The following is a 21,446-nucleotide window of genomic DNA, read 5'->3' on the forward strand; positions in this document are numbered from 1 at the left end:
ACTGAATGCTTACTATGTATCTGCCATTTTTACCAGGTACTTAGCATGGATTGTTTCATTTAATCCTCATAAAAATCCATGAGATGAGTATTGATAATTCTGAAAATTTTACAAATCAGGAAATTAAAATGTAGAGAGCTTAAATAATATCCTAAAGGCCATAGAGCCAGGAGTTGTAGAGATGGTCTTGGAACACAAGTCTGCTTAACTTTACTGCAGTGCTATATTAACCACACCCCTGCTGTATTTATTATCTTATTCATTCTGCAGAGCAAGTGGGGAAGTTGTGCCTTATTTTCTTTATAATATAGGTAATGTAACTGAAGATTAGATGACTAAAATTTGTCTATGACTATTGCAGAATCTATTAACCAAACTCACATAACTCTCATGTTCATCTTTCTACTATGTAACATTAGAAAAGGGAAAGTATTTGGAGTGTTTTGAGAAAGTAATATTTACAAAGGCATATTTAGAAAATTAAGTTGGTCATACTAGGTGAAATTATTTGGGCAAGACATTATATATTTGTTATAGCTACTCAATTGTCTCTCCTTAAATGTTCAACATTTTCACAGTGCTCTACTTAGTGAAGCTGCCTCATTTATAGTTGTTTAATCTTAAAATAATTACCATAATATATAAAGTGAATAAATTAATATTTATGCCTAATTATGCATATTTGATGCTTTATATTACATGCATCCACCTGCAAGTCCCTGTTTAGGTTGCATCTTAGTGTTATATTACTGTAGATCATGCTGAGCATAGAACTAAAGATCACCACCAATGCTGATAATGATCATAGTGACCAAATGAGGCTTGACAATATAAAAATAATAACAATCCAGAGTAAAATACATAAATTCCTTCCTAGACGATGTACATCACTAAATATATTAAATTAACTTCTTTAACTATTTGCCATAATTTTTTATTTACTCCTCACCCAACAATATTTTTTTCCATTGAGTTTTTAGAGAAAATGGGAGGGAGAGAGAGAGAGACACAGAAAAAGAAACATTGATGTGAGAGAGACACATCAATAAGTTGCCTCCCAAATGCCCCGAGAGTAAAACCGAACCTGCAACCAAGGTAGCCTTGATCGAAATTGAACCCATGGCCCTTTAGTCCATAGGCCGCCACTCTAACCACTGAGCAAATGGGCTAGGGCTGTCATAATTTTAAGTACAAATTTTATAAATGCTAAGCCTTAAAGTTGATTTTACGTGTAGTGTGCCTATTGGCTCATGTAATGTGATTAACTATCCACACTACTTAACAAATTACACTTATGAGAACAAGGAATAGTTCAATTTTCTAAATGGCAGGGGGTTAGAGCTAGAGTTGAATTGACTGAGATTAATTTTCCAACCTCGATCAGGATTGAATTTCAAAATAGGATTAAAGTTCAATTATTAAAAATGAAAAAGTTATATCTGATTTAGCTCCTGCTAGCATTTCTTTCCATGGACAAAATACTATTCTCCTTAAATTCTACCCACTGCTAGAGGTTACAATTGGAGAAATCAACTTTAAATTAAAAAATATTCTGCCTACCCTCTGATTTAAACTGCTAATGAAATGCCTTACAATATTCTTCACTAGTCAGATTGAACCACTTGTTACCTGATGATATCTGAGGTTATCACATCCTGAAATATAATTATTTCTCAATGCCATGCTGTGGTCTATAAATTATCTTGAGTATAGAGATCCCACCATGTCTTGCAAATGAACCTTCTTGAATCTTGAAACTGAAATTGTTTTAAAAATATATATATATATTTTATTGATTTTTTACAGAGAGGAAGTGAGAGGAATAGAGAGTTTAGAAACATCAATGAGAGAGAACCATCAATCAGCTGCCTCCTGCACACCCCCTACTTGGGATGTGCCCGCAACCAGGGTACATGCCCTTGACTGGAATCGAACCTGGGACCCTTCAGTCTGCAGGCTGACACTCTATCCACTGAGCCAAACCAGTCAGGACTGAAATTGCTTTTTGTAGCTGTCAGTCCTAAACTAAGACTGAGGAGTTTATTTTTTGACAATCAGTTTTCTTATAACAACCTGATATTTTAAAAAGTTTGATAAAAAGTCAGAAACTGATCATATATAGAATGAGAATGTTAATGATTCAATGAATTACTGAAAAATACATTAATTTTTTTGCAATAAACCTTATGAAATTATAGAATTAGAGTAAATCACTTTATAATGGATACATAAAATTTACATAATGTTTTCAAATTTGCAATTACAGTGTTAGATTAGACTTTAATTCTTAATTTTACTTTTATTATGACTGAGATTGACCTCATGGTTAATTGTTCCTATTTATACTCCTTAATATTGAGGTGTCTTAAAAAGCAGGAATAGGTTTTTTTTCTAAAGGCTCAATAGCTTCCAAATTAAATTGTTATATCTACACCTTTAATTCTTTGCAGTCTTGATATAAATTTGCAATATATCATTAAACTGTTTCTAGCATAATAGCTATAACTTCAAGACAGTAAGTTCCAAATTTCTCAGTTTTAAGTGAAACTCAATAGCAAAGTAAATTTGAATAAAGGCTAATTTATGTAATCTCTGAGAAAGCACTAGAAATATAACATTTTTATATTTTTAATATGACTTTTTAAAATATTATCTCAACTTATTTATGAATCATGTTTCATATATCATCTATCTATATATATAAAAGCCTAAGTGACTAACCATTTTACAGTTCAACCAGTAGCAATGATGCACACTGACCACCAGGAGGCAGATGCTCAATGCACAGGCATAGAAGCATGGAACAGACTGATGAATCTCAGAGGAAAGGGGGGAAGGGGAGGGCGGGAAGAGATTAACCAAAGATCTTATATGCATACTAGAGGCCCAGTGCACTGGTGGGGTCCCTTGGCCTGGCCTGCAAGGATAGGTCTGAAACTGGCAGTCCGACATCCCCCAAGGGGTCCTGGATTGCGAGAGGGTGCAGGCCAGGCCAAGGGATTTCACCAGTGCATGAATCTGTGCACCTGTCCTCTAGTATAATATATATTAATATGTACAGATCCTAACAGAGGCTAAAATGATTATATATGCATTAGTTCTTGAAGGTTTTTGAAGAAACTAATTTTAAATATGTATAAGCTGCCCAGCCAGTGTGGTTCAGTGGTTGAGTGTCAACCTATGATATAGGACATCAAAGTTCAATTCCTGGTGAGGACACATGCCACGGTTGAGGGCTTGGTCCCAGAGTAGGGGTACAGTGGCAGCAGATCAATGATTCTCTCTCATTATTGATGTTTCTATCTCTCCCTTCCTCTTTGAAATCAATAAAAATGTTTAAACAAAAAAATAATAGGTAAATAAATAATTATATATAAGCTGACTAAATAGACTGGTAGATGGATAAATACATAGATAGGTAGTTAGACACATATATACATACATACTTATAAGTTTTTAAAATTTGACAAGTGTACATTCTTTATTAAGGCTTTACATCACAGAATTATACAATTGGTACCAAAAAATTCCAAGGTATTATAGTTATTAATAGGTCATCATTCTAGTTTTCACATGATAGCACCACTTTATGCTTATGAAGGGTAAAAGAGAATATTGCTAAAATATCAGTCCTGCCCCATTATCAGATTCTCATTGTCTTGAATTCTTATTCATGGTTGCATTCCAATAAACAGGGATGTGTTTAAGTGATCTCCACTTTGTACTTAAAATTTTTTCTAGGAGAGTAGGAGAAACATAAGCAGTGAGTTAATTTAACATGAGGATAAGGTAGCAAGTTAACCAGTGATAATCCACCTCTCTTTTCTCAATCCTGTCCAGATTCAAAGTACTGTATATCTCTCATTTAAGGACAGGTTGCGGGATTTTGAAGACCAAAGCAATCACAAATAGCTGACTCCTGAGAGTGAAAAGCTGCCTATTTGCAAGTAAGGTGGATGAGTGGGAACCACAGAAAATGAGTTATGTCTCTGTTTTATATGAAAGAAAAATTGAGGCCAAGCAGGCTGGTCATAGAATTTATAGAGTCATCTATATGTTCTTGCTATAGAGATTTGGTCATTATTGTATGGTATGAATCAGGAGTTGGTAAACTATAACTGTGAGCCAAATATGACCTTCCATTTATTTTTGTAAATAAAGTTTTATTGGATCATAGATAAATTAATTCATTTACATATTATCTACTAGAGGCCCGGTGCATGAATTCGTGCATGGGTGGGGTCCCTCCACTGGGCCAGCAATGGGGGCCAATCAGAGCCATCTCGCCCAGTCCCAATCAGGGCAGATGGCAAGGGAGGGACCTAAGGAGGGACCGCAGGAGGGCTCTAGGATGTGTCTGGCCCTGTCTTACCAAGTCCCAATAGGCCAGACCTCAGCAGCAAGCTAACCTACCAGACAGAGCATCTGTGCATGTCATAGCAACTGGTAGGTCAACCGCTCAGTTGGACACTTAGCATGTTAGGCTTTTATATATATAGATTGTAACTCATGGCGCGGAATGCTCGGCATGCACTGTCCCTCCAGCCCCTGGTCTTGGAGACCTCATGTCCTTCCAAGGCTCTGCTCACCCTCTTCAGCTGCCACACAAAGTAAAATGCATCGTGTGCATGGAAACCCTTTGCAGGCTCCATGGGTGTGCCTTTACTTTGCTGCAGTTCTGATTACCCCAACATAAGGAGAGACACCCTCATTATCAGGTACCCTCATTATCAGCTCAGCCTACTGAAGCTGTTTTAAATAGGCCATGGGTCACCCTAGATGGTTTGGCTCAATGGATAGAGCCACAGCCTGCAGATTGAAGGGTCCTGGGTTTGATTCTGGTCAAGGCACATTCCTGGGTTGCAGGCTCAGTCCCAAGTAGGGGGCATGTGGGAGGCAGCAGATCGATTCTCTCTCATCATTGATGTTTCTATCTCTCTCCCTCTGCCTTCCTCTCTGAAATCAACAAAAATATATTAACAAAAATAAAAATAGGCCATCAAGTGTCCCTGCTATCCATCCATCCAGTCCTCTCACACCGTCTTTGTTTTCGTGCCCCCTGCCCTGCACCCCCGCGTGTGCATGCACACATACACACACACACACACACACACACACACACACACACACACAGACACTCTGATGGGTCTGTAAAATGGGGTCAGGATTTCTACTTCAACTAAGGGCGGCGCTTCTGCATGGCCCTCCTTCCGTGCCTATCCCTGACCCCAGTCCTGTAGGGTCTCTCCCTCCCTCCCCTCCTCCTAATTTGGTGGGCCCTGCTCTGCCCCCTCCTCCTGCGACCTCCTGTCTGCAGCCTCCCCCTTTCTCCTCTGGGGGCAGAACCCCCCAAAGGCTGTGCGGGGTGGGGCGGGGCAGACTGTGCTGTGCAGGTGAGGTGGTGTGGGTGAGACAGTGCAGGCTGGGCTTTGCGGGGCCATGCAGCCATGCAGAGCTATGCAGAGTGAGCCCAGGTGGGGCCTTGGAGGCGAGCTGGGGTGATGGGTCACAGGGAGGAGGAGGGAGGGACATGGAACCTGTCCCATGGGAAAGGCACTGGGCTCCTCAGCTGCCCCCACCCAGCAGCTTTTCTAGGCCCCTGCACAACTGTCGCCCTCTGCCCCTTGCTGCTTCTGCTTCCTTCCAAGTTTTGGACTTGGTTTCTCTGACTCAAGACCAGTCCTCCTCTCTGCTGTGTCCCTGAGAGCCCGAGGCCTCCCGTTGGCCTTGGGCAGGTGAGCCTGGCCCATCCCCCTCTAATGGTGCTACCCACTCTCCTGCAGAAGTTACTGAAACTTAAAAAGCAGCAGCTCTGCCCTAACCGGTTTGGCTCAGTGGATAGAGCGTCGGCCTGCGGACTCAAGGGTCCCAGGTTCGATTCTGGTCAAGGGCATGTACCTTGGTTGTGGGCACATCCCGAGTAGGGGTTGTGCAGGAGGCAGCTGATTGATGTCTCATCGATGTTTCTAGCTCTCTATCCCTCTCCCTTCCTCTCTATATAAAATCAATAAAAATACATATTAAAAAAAGCAGCAGCTCTGAAGATTATAAATTGTGCACTAAGAACGCCATAGGATGTGGAGGGCTGTGCAGTCCACTGGCTCTTGAATCACAGGTAGCAGCCTCCTGCACCAAGCGGTCCCTCCTGCCTCCTGCCCCCAACTGCCTCCGCCAGGGGCTCAAGCGAAACCCTGGGATCTTCCTCACATCTTATTTTTCAAGCCAACCTACCAGTCGGAGCATCTGTCCCCTGGTGGTTAGTGTGGGTCATAGCGACTGGTTGAGCAGTGGAAATCCCAGGGGAACTCCCAGTCCAGGGGACAGTTTGCATATTAGGCTTTTATTATATAGGACTAGAGGCCCAGTGCATGAAAATTTGTGCACTCAGGGGGGTCCCTCAGCCCGGCCTGAACCCTCTCACCGTCTGGGAACCCTCAGGGGTTGTCTGACTAAGGCCTTAGGCCCGCTCCAGGGAGTGGGCCTAAGCCACAGTTTGGCCTCCCTCTATGGGAGGCGACCAGGTGGGCCTATCAGGGGGTGGCACCAGCCAGGGAACGGCTGGCAGTGCCCCCGATTGTCCCTCTTGCTGCCGCCCCTTGATCACTGTCTCCTCTCTTTGCCCCACTGGCATGAGCCTTGGCCGGCCCCACCCCGCACCGATCAGTCATTCTGTTGTTCAGTCAATTTGCATATTATGCTTTTATTATATAGGATGGTTGTTTTCACCCTATCATAGCAGAGCTGTGTTATTGCAATTGAAACCATAAAGTTCAGAAAGTCTAAAGTATTTACTACCTAACCCTTTAAAGAAGAAAAGTATTCAAGCCCCTGGTATGAATATACAACTATTTACATATTTTCTTATATGCTGATGTTTCTTTATTTTTTTTAATAATGTTCCATTTATTGGTTTACTTTATTTCTATTTACTGGATCTTTCTTTTTTAATTTAATTTACCTTTATTGTTATAATATTACAGATGTCCCCTTTCCCCATCGACCCCTTCCACTGGACCCTCCCTCCCAGGCTTTCACCACACTATTGTCTGTGTCCCAGATATGAGTTCTTTGGGTTATATCTCCCACACAGTCCCCTCCCAACTTTTTACTTCATAATAGATATTTAATATATTATAAAATCAAGAGAAACAATTTACATTTTAATAAAAATATTTCATATTTATGTTTTCCTATAAATTTGATAATGAATACATAGTTTGTCCCTAAACCATGTTGCTTATTCATGATTCACCACAGTGTACTAGTGACTTATACTAGTAAATGTATTGGCTCCATAGCTAGAATAATTTCACATTCAGTTAAAATATGCCACACTACTAGTGAAATAAGAGGCTTCAAATAGATAATCAATTAATTTCAATAGTGGTTTGGTTATTCCATCCAATTCATTGGGAAAAAATTAAAGCTTTACAAAAGTGTATTCTGTTGAAGGCAAGATATCCGACAGTATTAGAAATGCTATTGAAAATTTAGTAAGAATGTTTAAAGATAAAGTTATTGTTGTTTTAAAATTATATATTTTATTTAGTATATCCTAATATATATTGTTCTAATTATGCTGAGAAAAGGATGGGAAAATGTACTTGTAATTTATTGTCATACACACATAATTCATATTGTCAATCCAAAATAGTTGGGATATTCAGACAATTGGATTAGAATCTCTAGCTGAAAATTTCACAAATAACTTTAAATATTTACAAGACAGCACACTAAATTTTTTGTGACAAACTGATATTGAAAAAAAAGTTGCATATCAGAATGTGTTTTCTCTCACTGTTGTCCACATTTAGATTTTAGTGATGTTTAAATTTCTGAGGAATGACTGAAAATAAACCAAAGTATTTTAGGGATGTTTTGATATGTAAGTGGAAGAAGCCTTTAAATGTTGGCTATATCTTGTTTAAAATCAGTTATTTAATTAAAAAATAACATTAAACACAAAAAATCAGTTTTTGAAAGTGTTAGTGAGGTGTACTTATTTTTTTAAAAAAGCATTAAAGTTTATTCCTGCACAATGCAATGAAGACACTTAACAAATTTGATAAGTTCAAAAGTGTACAACATTATAAACACTATAACTCTGCTTTGCAATAGCTGGACATGTGGGAAACACTATTTGAAGGGAGCACCTATATTTCATGGATAGATTGATGTGCTAGAACAAAACGGAATTAAATAGAAAAGGTCTATAACTCTGCAGCACCTAAGTTTGGCCAACACTCAAAGGGATTATATATTTAGAGATCATTTGTTTTGTGAGGATTATTTTTGAAAATGTGTGTCAAATAATTCTGAATAGAATAAAAATATGGATCTGATGTAAATATTTGATCTATGTATTTTATACAAAAAATAGAATTGAGGATACTTTCCATTTAGCAGATTTTCCCAAGAGATGAACAGAAACCTCAATATGTGTACAGTGACACTTTTTTCAATGAATAATGGCATAATTAGAAAAAAAGTTGAAAGCAATAAATTTAAAGCTATCAATAATAAATGCAACTTTGAACAAGGTATAGATGATTTTATGAAAAATTAAGATAATAAAACCATATGAAAAACATACTCAATCTTCAGAAAAAAATAGTATTAGAGATAAATATGACTAAACATAGTTTCTATTGAAATTATTTTGTAATGTTCAGATAATCAAAATAAAATATGTTCAAAATTTTCCCTTTGATTTACAGATATCAAGTTGAAATAATTTGCTTTGGAAATAATTTTATTTAAAATAATTTTGTATAAACTATTTCCGATGTCTGCTTATTTAATGAAATGAAATTGCCAATCAATAAATAACTGTTTCAAATATTATGCAATTATAACCGAGAAAAGTTAGTAAGCTAAGACTAGTAGAACAGGGAAACTGAGAGACAGCTGAACAAACTGGAAGAACAATTTACAGCAGGTACAGAATGTCGCCAGGCGGAAAGCCCCAGGTGCCTAACAAGGGGCAAAGCTAGGGCAACAAGGGCCTCGCCCCCAGGGTGACCTTCCCACCCTTAGCATATGGCTGCTCATGTTGTTTAGACCCCCTGACCTTTCCTCCCTAGAGATAACATCTAGGCCTCAATTGTATGTCAGCCCCAGTCCCAGAAGCAATGCCATTGCTGACCTCAGAACCAGCTGCCTTGACTAAGGACCACCTGCCCTCAAGCCCACCAATCAGGGGAGACCACGACCCTAAAAGAGCACACCAGCAAAGCCTATGAATAGTCTATTGAGACCTTCCAGGAGAACTCCCCTAAGATTCTGGCCTGGAAGAGAGAAATAAATAGCCTCAACACAAAAGATGCCGTATGTGCCCTCTCTCAGAAGCACACCTGCACCATTCCCTTTCCCTGTTATTCTAAGGAACCTCAGGAGACTTGCCTCAGGGGAGTGATGGGCAGTGACAGCGTGTCCTACACTAAACCCCTGCACCTGTCTCCTAGGTCCCCTTTTACTCTGACTTCTCAGGGAGCTAAAGCAGCCCGGCCTAGACTCGCCTGTTGCTCCTTCCATGCTAAGCTCTTCCTTGGTTCACTGTCCTGCGTGTGCTCTTACTACAGCCAATAAGTCATTGCTTGCTTTGCTGGATTTTGTTTTGACTGAAATCTTTCCTTCAAAGAGACAAGAACCAAGGTCTCATCCTCTCAGCAATAACATAACTGCTTTTAGCTACCTCTTTTGCTCAAAAATGCTATTATTTGAAGGCAATTACATGGTTGCTATATGTATGTAGCATATGGTAAGAGACTGTAAAACATCTTTCATCTCATAACATACCTCAAGGAAACAAAAGACTTGAAGGAAAAAAGACTGGAAAAGATTTATTTGAAGATAATTGGAATTCCTTTTTTTTAAGGTTTCATCTTTTTTAAATTCTGTATCAATTGACATTCAGTATCATATTATAGTAGTGTTAGGTGTACAGCATACTAGTTAGAAAATTATATAAGTTACAAAATAATTTCCCCAATAATTCTAGTACTCACTTGGCTCCATACATAGTTACGATTATATTATTTACTATATTGCCTGTACTGTTCTTTACATCCCCATGATTATTCTGTTACTGCCAAATTGTACTTCTAAAATCCCTTAAATTTTTTTAATCAGCTCCCTAGCCCCCTCTGATCTGGCAACCCTCAGTTTTTTCACTGTATTCATGAGTCTATTTCAACTTTGTTTGCTTATTTTGTTTTAGATCCCACATATAAGAAAGTTTGGATTCTCAAAAGCTAAACACAAAATTCTAAATCCTATTGCTTTCTTGCCTTTGCTGTTATATCAAGTTTGTCAAATCCCACTTACATAAACTATCGTGGTCTTACCATATCATATACCATAACCTTGCATACAGTATTTTTCAATGTAGTTAATCATCTCATAAAACCCTTCACAGAAGAATGTGCCTAGAATATTTCAGGGCATGGCAAGTGGACAAATGTTACTACAAAACAGTTATGCACAATTTGACAAAATACCCCCAATTCTATTTTAATTCTTAATTTTAAGCAGTTTTTTCCATGATCAATGATGCCTTTCAAATTCCTTGTAAACTCTGACATCCCTGCCTCAGAAGTCTCCTTCCTTCATTCACCTCCAAACAACTTCCAACACAATGAAATATAATTAAATATAAATGTGTGCCAAAATATTCCCACATATAAAAACAAAATTAGCCGAACCGGTTTGGCTCTGTGGATAGAGCATCGGCCTGCGGACTCAAGGGTCCCAGGTTTGATTCCAGTCAAGGGCATGTACCTTGGTTGCGGGCACATCCCCACTGGGGGGTGTACAGGAGGCAGCTGATCGATGTTTCTCTCTCATCGATGTTTCTAACTCTCTATCCCTCTCCCTTCTTCTCTGTAAAAAATCAATAAAATATATTAAAAAAAATTAACAGTAGACTGTTTGTAGGTCATGTCCTTTCGATCTTAGTGAGTGTAATGGGCTAAACTGTTATACTCCCTCCATTTGTTGAAATCCTAATTCCAAGACTGCATAATTTGACAATATTTGAAGGTAGAATTTTTGTATTTTGGTAAGTAGCAGTTTATGAACTCACTTTATTTTCATATTTTAATAGAATTATGTTATTTATAAAGTCATCTTACCTCAAAATGGTGGGGGACAGATACATTCATATCCTTGCTCATTCCATTTTTCTCTTTTATTAATGCAACTGCCATTATTTTTACAGGGTTTATAAGAACATGCATCAACTTCCTGGCAGTATTTTCCAGAAAATGGAGTCTCACAATGACAGTTGTATGTCTTGCTCCGAATTTCAGTAAGACATTTGCCATGCCCAGAGCAATATTCTGAATTCAGACATTCCTGGCAGAACTGCTCTTTCACTGTCACATTTAGTCGAAGTCCCAGTTGACAAAGCGATGGACCACTTGCCATTACTGTAATACAATAATGTGTCCCAACAGTCAGCCACTGAGAGCTAACAGTGTGCATTCCTTTTAGTTTGCAACCGAAAAGTAACTGCTCTTCAGCGGTGGTATTCTGCAGACAGTCAATGAAGGATGCTTCAGAAACATTCATCAAATTTAGTTCTGGAGAGTGAAGAGATGGTTCAGAAGAAATTACAAGGTTGTCTCCTAATTGAGTTTTCAAAGGGCAAATCTGGGGGACAGCTAGATTGCCTGAAGTACTCATTTTAGTATTTATGTCCTCAAACCAGCAATCTCCATAGGCGTCCATGCAAATGTTTCCTCTTACTGTCCAATTCACCACATATGATGAGGGTTGTGCATGCCATTCTTCCACCAATTGCCACTTACATGTTGTTTTTCCATTTATAAACATGCAGTGAAGAGCCAGCAGGCTCAGAAGCATAATTGATTTGTTAGTCATTACAGGAAATTGTATTTTACAGTCTATCATGAAAATGTCATAAATGATTGCTTGACATGGGCTTTCAATGTTGCTGGACATGTCTAAGCAGAGATTGTGTTCAGGGATTCCTGGGAACTGGCTCTGGTTTTCTTTACTATTCCCAAAGTGCAAGTGAACTTAAGAATTGGATATTGATTAAGAAACAGGAGGTTCTGCTGTTTTAAATAACCCTTCAAACAGAAAAGCGTACATTGTTATTGAGTGTTTTCCTAAATTACTTAATGATGCAAAAATTTCTTGCTGTTTTCAGAAAAACTGTGTCACTAGCAGATAGGCATCTACTCTGTGAAAAATTGTGGTTGTTATGTTGTATCTCACCCTTCCCTATATAATCACCTGGTGCTGAAAAGGTTTGGTGTCACTGTGTAATTGAACCAGCAACTTACTATATATATAAGACAATAAAAGCATAATATGCTAATTAAACTGGAAGTCCTTCCGGACATCCTTCCAGACGACCTTCCAGACGAAGCTGGGGCTGTGAGGGAAGCCCGGGTCCTGGATGCCTGCTGATGGCTGGAGGGAAGCTCAGGTCCCGGGTGCCTGCCGGCAGCCAGAGGGAAGCCCGGGTCCTGGGTGCTAGAGGGAAGCTGATGCTGGCAGCCAGGGGAAGGAAGGCCTACTCTTGCACGGATTTCGTGCATCCAGCTTCTAATTCTTTTATATCAAGCTTGAACATAACTGGAACACAGCAATAGTCAACATCTTTAATGGATAGATGTGATTTTCTTCAGATATAAGTATCCATCTCTGATTAGTTTTAGGGAAAAAAAACATTTTAAAAGACATAAAATAAGAATTAAATGATTTAAATATAATATATAATATTCATGTAATATTTTATACAAATATAAGCCCTAAGATACCTCTTGGTGACAAATCATGTTCTTCTAATGGGTAATCCAGGAGGTGGAAGCTCTCACATACATAACAGACACATAGAATATTCTGTTGTACATATGAGTAAACTTAGAATGAGTTTTTTTTCTTTTTTTCTTTATTGATTAAGGTATTACATATGTGTCCTTATCTCCCCATTGCCCCCCTAACCCCCACTCATGCCCTCACCCCCCTGTTTTCCGTGTCCATTGGTTAGGCTTATATGCATGCATACAAGTCCTTTGGTTGATCTCTCCCCCTTACCCCCACCCTTCCGCAGGAATGGTGGGAGCATGGCAGAAAGTGTAAAATGGTGTGATGGAAGGACGCTAAATAGAGGCAGTGTGGCAGTAATGTTCTCTTTCATCACTCACCACACGTGTGAAAGGAGGGGTCAGGGGATCAGTTCTGTGGGAAGACATCACTACTCCCATGAAGAAGGCAATCAGATTTAATATACTGACCCAACTAAAATATAGTAACTACCACATACTGAGGTTTTTCGCAGTGCAAATCACTACTCTGTTTGATTAAGAAATAAACTATAAACCTTATAACAAAACTCAAATTCAGAGAAGAAAGCAAATGGTATAGCAGAAATATATGCTCTTTAGATTTCAGTTATGTTATTTATTCATTCTATGTTCATAGGCCACATGAGCTTTAATTTGCTCCACTCTTCCACAGGTAAGAATATATTAATATATTAATTTAAAGAAATTTATATAGAAGTATTTAATTGACAAGGTAGTAGTGAAGATTGAATTAGACTATTTAAATGTATATGTTATTCAATAAATGGTAGCTTTTATTATCCAATTTCACTTAGCAATTAAAATCCAGGTTTATCATACTTCAAATCACAGCATTTCTAATATACCTTGACTATCAATTAAATATTGTTAAAATAAAATATTTATGCCGTTATAATATGGAATTAATTTGTTAATATCAAATATTTATGGAAAGTCTAATATCTTAATGGCTATTTTAGATCATATAGAAATTAAATTTATTATAAATTACCTCTTTGCAAATTCAGTTGTGGATGTTATAAATCTATAAAATATTAATTCACATAAGTAATATATTACCTTAGTACGCACACAGAAAAAGTTAAATTATAAGTTTCTTAGAACCAAAAGTTTTGTGTGATCATGTTCATTTGAAATATATCAATTATAAATTCTGGATTTAAATTAATAATCTTGCTAAGATATAAAGAATACTTTAAACAAATCTATTTTATTTTAATCAATGTGCATGGCAACATGCTAGGTACTAGGAATTTATCAATGACTGAGTGGAAGTAAGTATCAGTATAAAGAACTGAAAACTCAATGAAGGAGACAGATTATTAGGCAAGTATCATCACCAATTTATTATAAAAAAAGATAGTCTAGAGAACTATAAAAACATATAGCAGAGCCATTTAATAGGGAATAAGGATGAGCTTGGGCAATAAAATGGATTCATCTGAGAAAGTTGCCAAGGAGGGGAATTCCAGAAGAAAATGTCTAAAGACTTTGAGATGAGTGTGACAACGGACTTTTTTGAAGAAGTAAGATAAGTTGTGCAGAGAGAAAAAAAATTATGATAAAATATAAGCTCTTGATTTACACAGATAGTATATCCAGAGGGGCAGGCATTGTTAGTAAAGGAGCTTGCATTTTATTTGAGGACATTGGAGAACTTATTGAAGATTTTATGTGGGAGATTAACAAGAACACATTTTATTTTAATGACGTCAGTTTATTTGAAGTGTGAGGAATGCACGTACTCGTGGGTACAATTGAGAGAGTGGAGAAGGTAGAGAAGGCAGTAGCACTAATCTAGTGAAACAATAGTGATGGCCTGATGAGAAAGGTGCCAGTAGAAATATAATAACATTGATAGAGTTGAGAAATATTTAAACAGTAGAATTGCAAGGTCTTAAAGGCTGTTGACCTAAGTAGAGAGAAAGAAACTCAGGAGGAGTAGGTGCATAATCAAGATGGTAAGGGAAAGGGGATGTCAGAATCACATATGTACATATTGAATTTGAAGTCCATCTGAACACTTTTGTTGTAGAAGTATTCAGACATCAATGGTATGTAAAGATATGAGCATAGAGGAGATGCTGGGCTGGAAATCTAAACATGATCATACTAATCATATATTTTTATATTTCAATACATATGTACAATTTTGGAAGATTGTTTTAAAATGTGAAAGACTTGATCTTATTTAAACATGAGGAAAGAACAAACATGGAAGACAAAGCAGTATGGAAGAAAATAAGTGTCAATGTATATAGTGCAGAGTAGGAGAAAAGAAATTAAGATTATTGTAGATTATTAAGGTTGTGACTTTGGTGGCAGGAAGTTGAGGAATTTACCTTGTGGGATTTTCTATTTTCTCTATGAAATAAGAGATGATTAGTGGAGATGGTGAGTTTGGAGGAAAGGATTGGGCAAGATTTGAAATAAACAGTGAGAAAAATATGAGAGAATGTTAAGACAAAAGAGAAGGATCAATAGGCAATACTGAAATACGTCTGTGGCTGTTAGAAACACATTTAGAGTAGTATCAGCCTGCACAGGTGCATTATTTTCCCAGTAGCCCAGTTGAAATGTATATAATAAAAATAAGTAATAAATGGGCTTAAACAAATGGAGTTACCAATTTATTTCCACATAAAAATGCTAAGAAAATAATGCCATTTGCATTGAAGAAGAATTAAGTCTGTGTGACATTTTTAGACTAGCTACAGATGTGAGCTCGCAATATTGCGTGGCTACTTCCATGCTTCTCAGAATTCTCTGGGTCCCTAATTATTGTGCATTCATATTTTCAAAGAGAAAGTGACTTGATGTATTATGTTTCTATCTCAAGAAAATTTAAATAAATAGAAATAGAAGCAAAACATAAAAACCCAAAAAACTTGTATGAGGTCAATTTGCTTCCATATATGCTGAATACAAAATGCATTAAATTTTATTAGAACAAGATTGATATAAGCATCATTTGATGCCTTTGAATAAGGAGCTGTAATTTGGACTTAAAAGATAAATATAATATGTAACTCAGTTCTTCTTCATTTATAATGACACTAGAGGCCGGGTGCACAGATTCATGCACTGTTGGGGGCGTGGCCAGCGAGGATCGGCCGCTGTGAGAGCGATACTCTCCTGCATTGAGAGTCTGCCCCTTGGTGGTCAGTGCACATCATAGAGACTGGTCAACTTGTTGTTCTGGTGGTTCTGCCGTTCAGTCACTGGGCTTTTATATATATAGATGGTTCTACATCCCACAGAGTTTAAGTTGTATTTTCATTTCCATTTAGCTCAAAATATTTTTTAAATTTTCCTTGAGACTTCTTCATTGACCAACATGCTATTTAATAGTGAATTTCCCTGGCTGATGTGGCTCAGTTGGATGAGTACCTTTCCATGCACCAAGAGGTTGCAGGTTCGACCCCCTGTTGAAACACATGTCCAGGTTGAGGGCTCAATCCCCAGTAGGGTGCATGCAGGAGGCAACCAATGGATGTTTCTCTTTTCCTCTCCCTTCCTCTCTCTCTAAAAATCAATGAATACATATTTTAAAATAGTTAATTGTTAGATTTCCAACATAAGACAGAAAATAAGGCTTTCACTTAATAGATGTAAAAAATACAATGTAGAATGACTATCTTATCAAACTTTCATCAAATGTATCCCATCACATCTGCAGTACCTAAACATAGAAACTCTGGAGTAAAAAAAAAAAAGCCTGGTTATAATTTTTGGTTACCTTTCTACCTACCCTACATTAGAGAAATTAGCACAGTTTCCTCATCTGTAAATCAAAGTAATGATTGTTTTTTATCTCATAGATTGTGAGAATTAAATGAAATAAACCATAAAGCTATTTTGATAGCTCAGTCCTTTCAAATAGAAAGTTAGTAAATTTTTTAAAATAGTATATGTATATGTGGTGAAGTCCAATAACTAGATTTCTTTAAAAATACTTCTATGATATTTCTTAGACTAATTTATATATGCAAACATATATGAAAGATCACATAAAATGCCCATATTAAGGAAAGGTAACAATTTGTATGTTTTAAAAATGACATATTTAAATTACTAACTTACAGTATCCACTTCTTTCAATCTTCTTTCAGAGTATGCTATAAGACTGCATGTCTGTGTCCTACCAAAACTCATGAATTGAAGTCTTAATCCCCAATGGGAAGGTATTTAGAAATGAGGCCTCTGGGAGATAAACAGGTTTACATGAAGTCATGAGGATAGAGCCTTCATGAGGGGATCAGTTCCTTTATAAGAGGAAGAGACCAGAGTGCACTCTCCAGTGCACCCCACACTCCCTGCACCTTCATGTGAGGACACAGCAAGAGGGCAGCCATCCACAAACCAGGAAAAGGCTTCCACCAGACTCTGAATGTGCCTGCACCTTGATTTTGGTCTTCCCAGCCTCCAGTACTGGGAGAAACAAACTTTTTTTTTTTTAGGTGACTTAATCTGTGGTATTTTGTTATAGTAGACCAAGCTGATTAAGACATGGTAGTTATCACAATGACCATTAGAGGACTGTAAACATATTTTTTTGTTTAGTTCCAGTCTGTTCCAAGAGTTCTCAAGCTATATAAGGGCAGAAAGTCAAATCTCCCCTATTCACCAAAATATTCCCACATCTCCAGTGTCTATTAGGTTTCTTGACAAGTAACAGATGCTAAATAAATGCTTTTTGATTTACTAACAAAAAAAATTAGTGAGTAAATGATAATATTGCTATTTTTTGTCATCAAATAAGTTTATTATATAGAATTTGGGGAAATTTTTATTTCAAATTTCTTTTGGGTCTTTTCTTTATAAAATACAGCATTATAACATCTAGAATAATTCTATCTAATATAAATACTATTTTATACTTGTCTTAGCACTTGAAAAGTGGGTACTCAGGAAACAACCATAAAATAGGAAGTATAAATCTACTACCTCAGCTTTAGATTTTGTTATACTTGAATTATTTATATGAAGCTTATAGTGATTTTCTGGTAAAATGAAAATTAAAAAATCTACCTATTCTGACATATGTGAGAAATTATATTGCTCTATACTACTAGAACATCTTTATAGCTATAAACTAAATGATAAATTAGTGCAAGTGCTTTGTGGGGAGTATTCTTAAGTTTTGATATATATCAAAAACACATGTTAGCACATGTAATTTAAGAATTTCTATGCATCTTTGCATCCAAAATATGTGTTAATTTTAATTATTCAGTCTGCATATTTCATGTAAATATCCCAATGTTCTCAGTAAGACTACTGAATATATATTTAATTTTCCCCTTATTTTGATTATTTTTTTAATTTTTATTTTCTAAAATCTTTACTGTTGAAAGTATTACAGATGTCCCTTAATTATATATTTACATGTAGTCATTTTCACATATTTTTACACCTTTGTGCAGATGTGCTATCAAATCTTATGAATTTAAAAATTTTAGATAATAAGTAAGCTTTCCACATTCTATCAGTTCTGTTTTTTAATCTTACTTCTTCTAGTTATAAAATATTTAGTGTAATATTTAAGTGTAATGTTTCAGAAAATAACAAAACATGAAAATCAAACTTAAATCTAGAATATTACATTAAAAATCACTTTAATATTTAGTTTTATTGCTGATTATGTTCTGGAATTATGCTTACAACCAAATGTAAATAGAATCCCCAAATATATCTATACTAATAAAAGGGCAATATGCTAATTAGACCGGACGCCTTTGGACGACCTTTCAGATGTCCTTTCTGACAAAGTCGTGCCTGGGCAAAGCCGGCTTCCCTGCAGTCCCAGGCGCCAGCGCCTATGGCTGTGGCCCGGGAGAGAGAGAAGCTGCCAGCCCCCAGGCCCAGGCACCTGTGGCTGCTGCCCAGGCAAAGCCACCTGCCCACGGGCCCCTGTGGCTGTAGCCAGCCCAGGTGAAGCCTGCCTGGGTCCCGGGTGCCTGCAGCCGGCCAGAGGGAAGGAAGCCTGGGTCCTGGGTGCCTGCAACCAGCCGGAGGACGGAATCTTGGGTCCTGGGTGTGGGGCTGAGGCAGAGGTGGTTAGGGGCGATCAGGCCAGCAGGGGAGCAGTTAGGGGCGATCAGGCAGGCAAGCAGAGGGGTTAGGGGCAATCAGGCAGGAAGGCAGGCAAGCGGTTAGGAGCCAGCGGTCCCAGATTGTGAGAGGCATGTCAGACTGCCAGTTTAGGCCCAATCCTACAGGGGTCCTGGATTGGAGAGGGTGCAGGCTGGGCTGAGGGATCCCCATCCCTGTGCATGAATTTTGTGCACCAGGCCTCTACTATACTAATAAGAGGGAAAATAATAATTGTTGATATCATATATTACATCAAATTCCAAGAAAGTGTCTGTCACATTATAACATTAGCATTTTCTTTTTCTTTTTTTGTCAATCCCCACTAGAGGATATTTTCCCATTGATTTTCAGAGAGGATGGAAGTGGGTGGCTTGACTGAAAATGGAACTCAAGACTGATGTGCAGGCCAACACTCTAACCACTGAGCAACAGGATAGGGCTCATTAGATTTTTTTAAAAGGGGTTTATCTATTGCTTGATGACAGGTGGCTGGTGGTTATATAGATAAACCAGGAACAGTATACATTAATAGGGAGTAAGCTCTGTATTATGGGAAATTTGCTAAAAAAGGCTGAATGATTGGTCCTAAAAAATGTTATACAATAAATTACTACACTGAATGTTAAATTCAACTTGGTGATTTCTAAGGGCTTTCTATTTCTAATACAATATAAATTTTATTGACCTATGGTCTCTGTCAATAATATACTCAGTGCTCTGATAATGTGAGCATTTGATTCTCCAAACCCCAGTAGGAAACTTTTGGATACATATGCAGATGAGGGAATTATCATCTTCTTGTCTGCTAGATGGGAATTTGCTCTGACATTAAAAAGTTTATTTGTGTTTACTATTCTATATGACATAAAACCTCTATCTAATTCACAAGCAGTATAAGAATAAAGGATTCAATAAATGAGAACATGCTTAGAAACAAAAGCATTTAATAATTATGTAATGTAATTGTAAGACTACAAACTCATTAAAGGCAGGATCTTTGTCTTTATAATCTATTCTTTCTCCTCAAACAAATTGCCCTTTGCCCCTGAACAAAGAAGAAAAGTCTCCTTTTGCTTACAGATAATGTATTAATCTCATATTTACTGGATAATGTTTGCTCTCCTTAATACTCCCACCCCTGATGGTCTCTAGACTGATAACCCATGTCAAGTAATAGCTTTGCCCTAATAGGCTACTTGCTCCCCCTCTCCCCATAAAAGCTTATAAACCAGCAAATTTCAGGATCACACTAATATATGTTGACAGGAACCAGAAAAACTATAGCAGTGGATCTTCAATGTAGAAGAATGTGGAGAAGTGGAACGTAATGATAAATCTTTCAGAATGTTCATTAACATAGGGACATCTCCTTTAATTCAGCAAGGCCATCAGTGGCTCGTTCTAAGGGGATAATACCTTAAAATCTAGAACTGACAACGAATCAAAGAAAATTAAGTAGAGATTTCAGAAATTCCTGGCATATTTTGAGGTTTTCATGAAAAAGGGAATATTAATATGAATCTAATATGAAACTAAGACTTAAAGACTGACCCAAGCCATAGGCAGAAAATAGTGGACATTTGTCGTAGCAATATCTTTACTGATATAGCTCCTAGGCAATGGAAACTAAGGATAAAATAAACAAATGGGACTACATCAAAATAAAAAGCTTCTGCACAGCAAAAGAAACCATCAACAAAATAACAAGAAAGCCCACTTGCATGGGAGAACATATTTGCCAATGTTATCACCGATAAGAGTTTAATCTCCAAAATTTATAGGGAACTCATACAACTTAACAAAAGATAAACAACCCAATCAAAAAATGGGCAAAGGACGTAAATAGATACTTTTCAAAAGAAGACCTACAGAAGGCCAAGAGACATATGAAAACATGCTCAAAGTCACTAATCATCCGAGAGATGCAAATCAAAACAACAATGAGATACCATCTCACACCTGTCAGAATGGCTATCATCAACAAATCAACAAACAACAAGTACTGGAGAGGATGTGGAGAAAAAGGAACCCTCCCTCACTGCTGGTGGGAATGCAGACTGGTGCAGCCACTGTGGAGAACAGTATGGAGTTTCCTCAAAAATTTAAAAATGGAACTGCCATTTGACCCAGTAATCCCCCTTAGAGGAATATATTCCCCAAGAAAACAGAAACACCAATCAGAAAGGATATATGCACCCCTATGTTCATAGCAACACAATTTACAATAGCTAAGATTTGGAAACAGCATGGATGGAACTGGAGAGCCTTATGCTAAGTGAAGTAAGTCATTCAGAGAAAAATAAATATTACATGATCTCACTCATTTGTGGAATATAATGAACAACATAAACTGATGAACAAAAATAGAACCAGAGTCATAGAAGCATGGAACAGACTGTCCAACCTATGAGGGAAGGCGGGATTGAGGGGGGTAAGAGATCAACGAAAGGACTTGTATGCATGCATGGGTATAACCAATGGACACAGACGGGGGGGGGGGGGGGGGGGGCA

The 21,446-nt window shown here is 37.5% G+C and overlaps 1 protein-coding gene across 1 annotated transcript in view; it reads right to left on the reverse strand.

The window, feature by feature from the left end:
• EYS (eyes shut homolog (Drosophila)) overlaps positions 1–11,883 on the reverse strand; it is a 1,189,235-nt gene extending 1,177,352 nt beyond the window's left edge. The window contains 1 exon segment of the mRNA XM_006096829.1: positions 11,139–11,883. Coding sequence (XP_006096891.1) covers positions 11,139–11,883 — 745 coding nt within the window.
• Between the last annotated feature and the right edge of the window lie 9,563 nt (positions 11,884–21,446).

This window comes from Myotis lucifugus, unplaced genomic scaffold, assembly GCF_000147115.1.
Source record: "Myotis lucifugus unplaced genomic scaffold, Myoluc2.0 scaffold_187, whole genome shotgun sequence".
NCBI lineage: Eukaryota > Metazoa > Chordata > Mammalia > Chiroptera > Vespertilionidae > Myotis > Myotis lucifugus.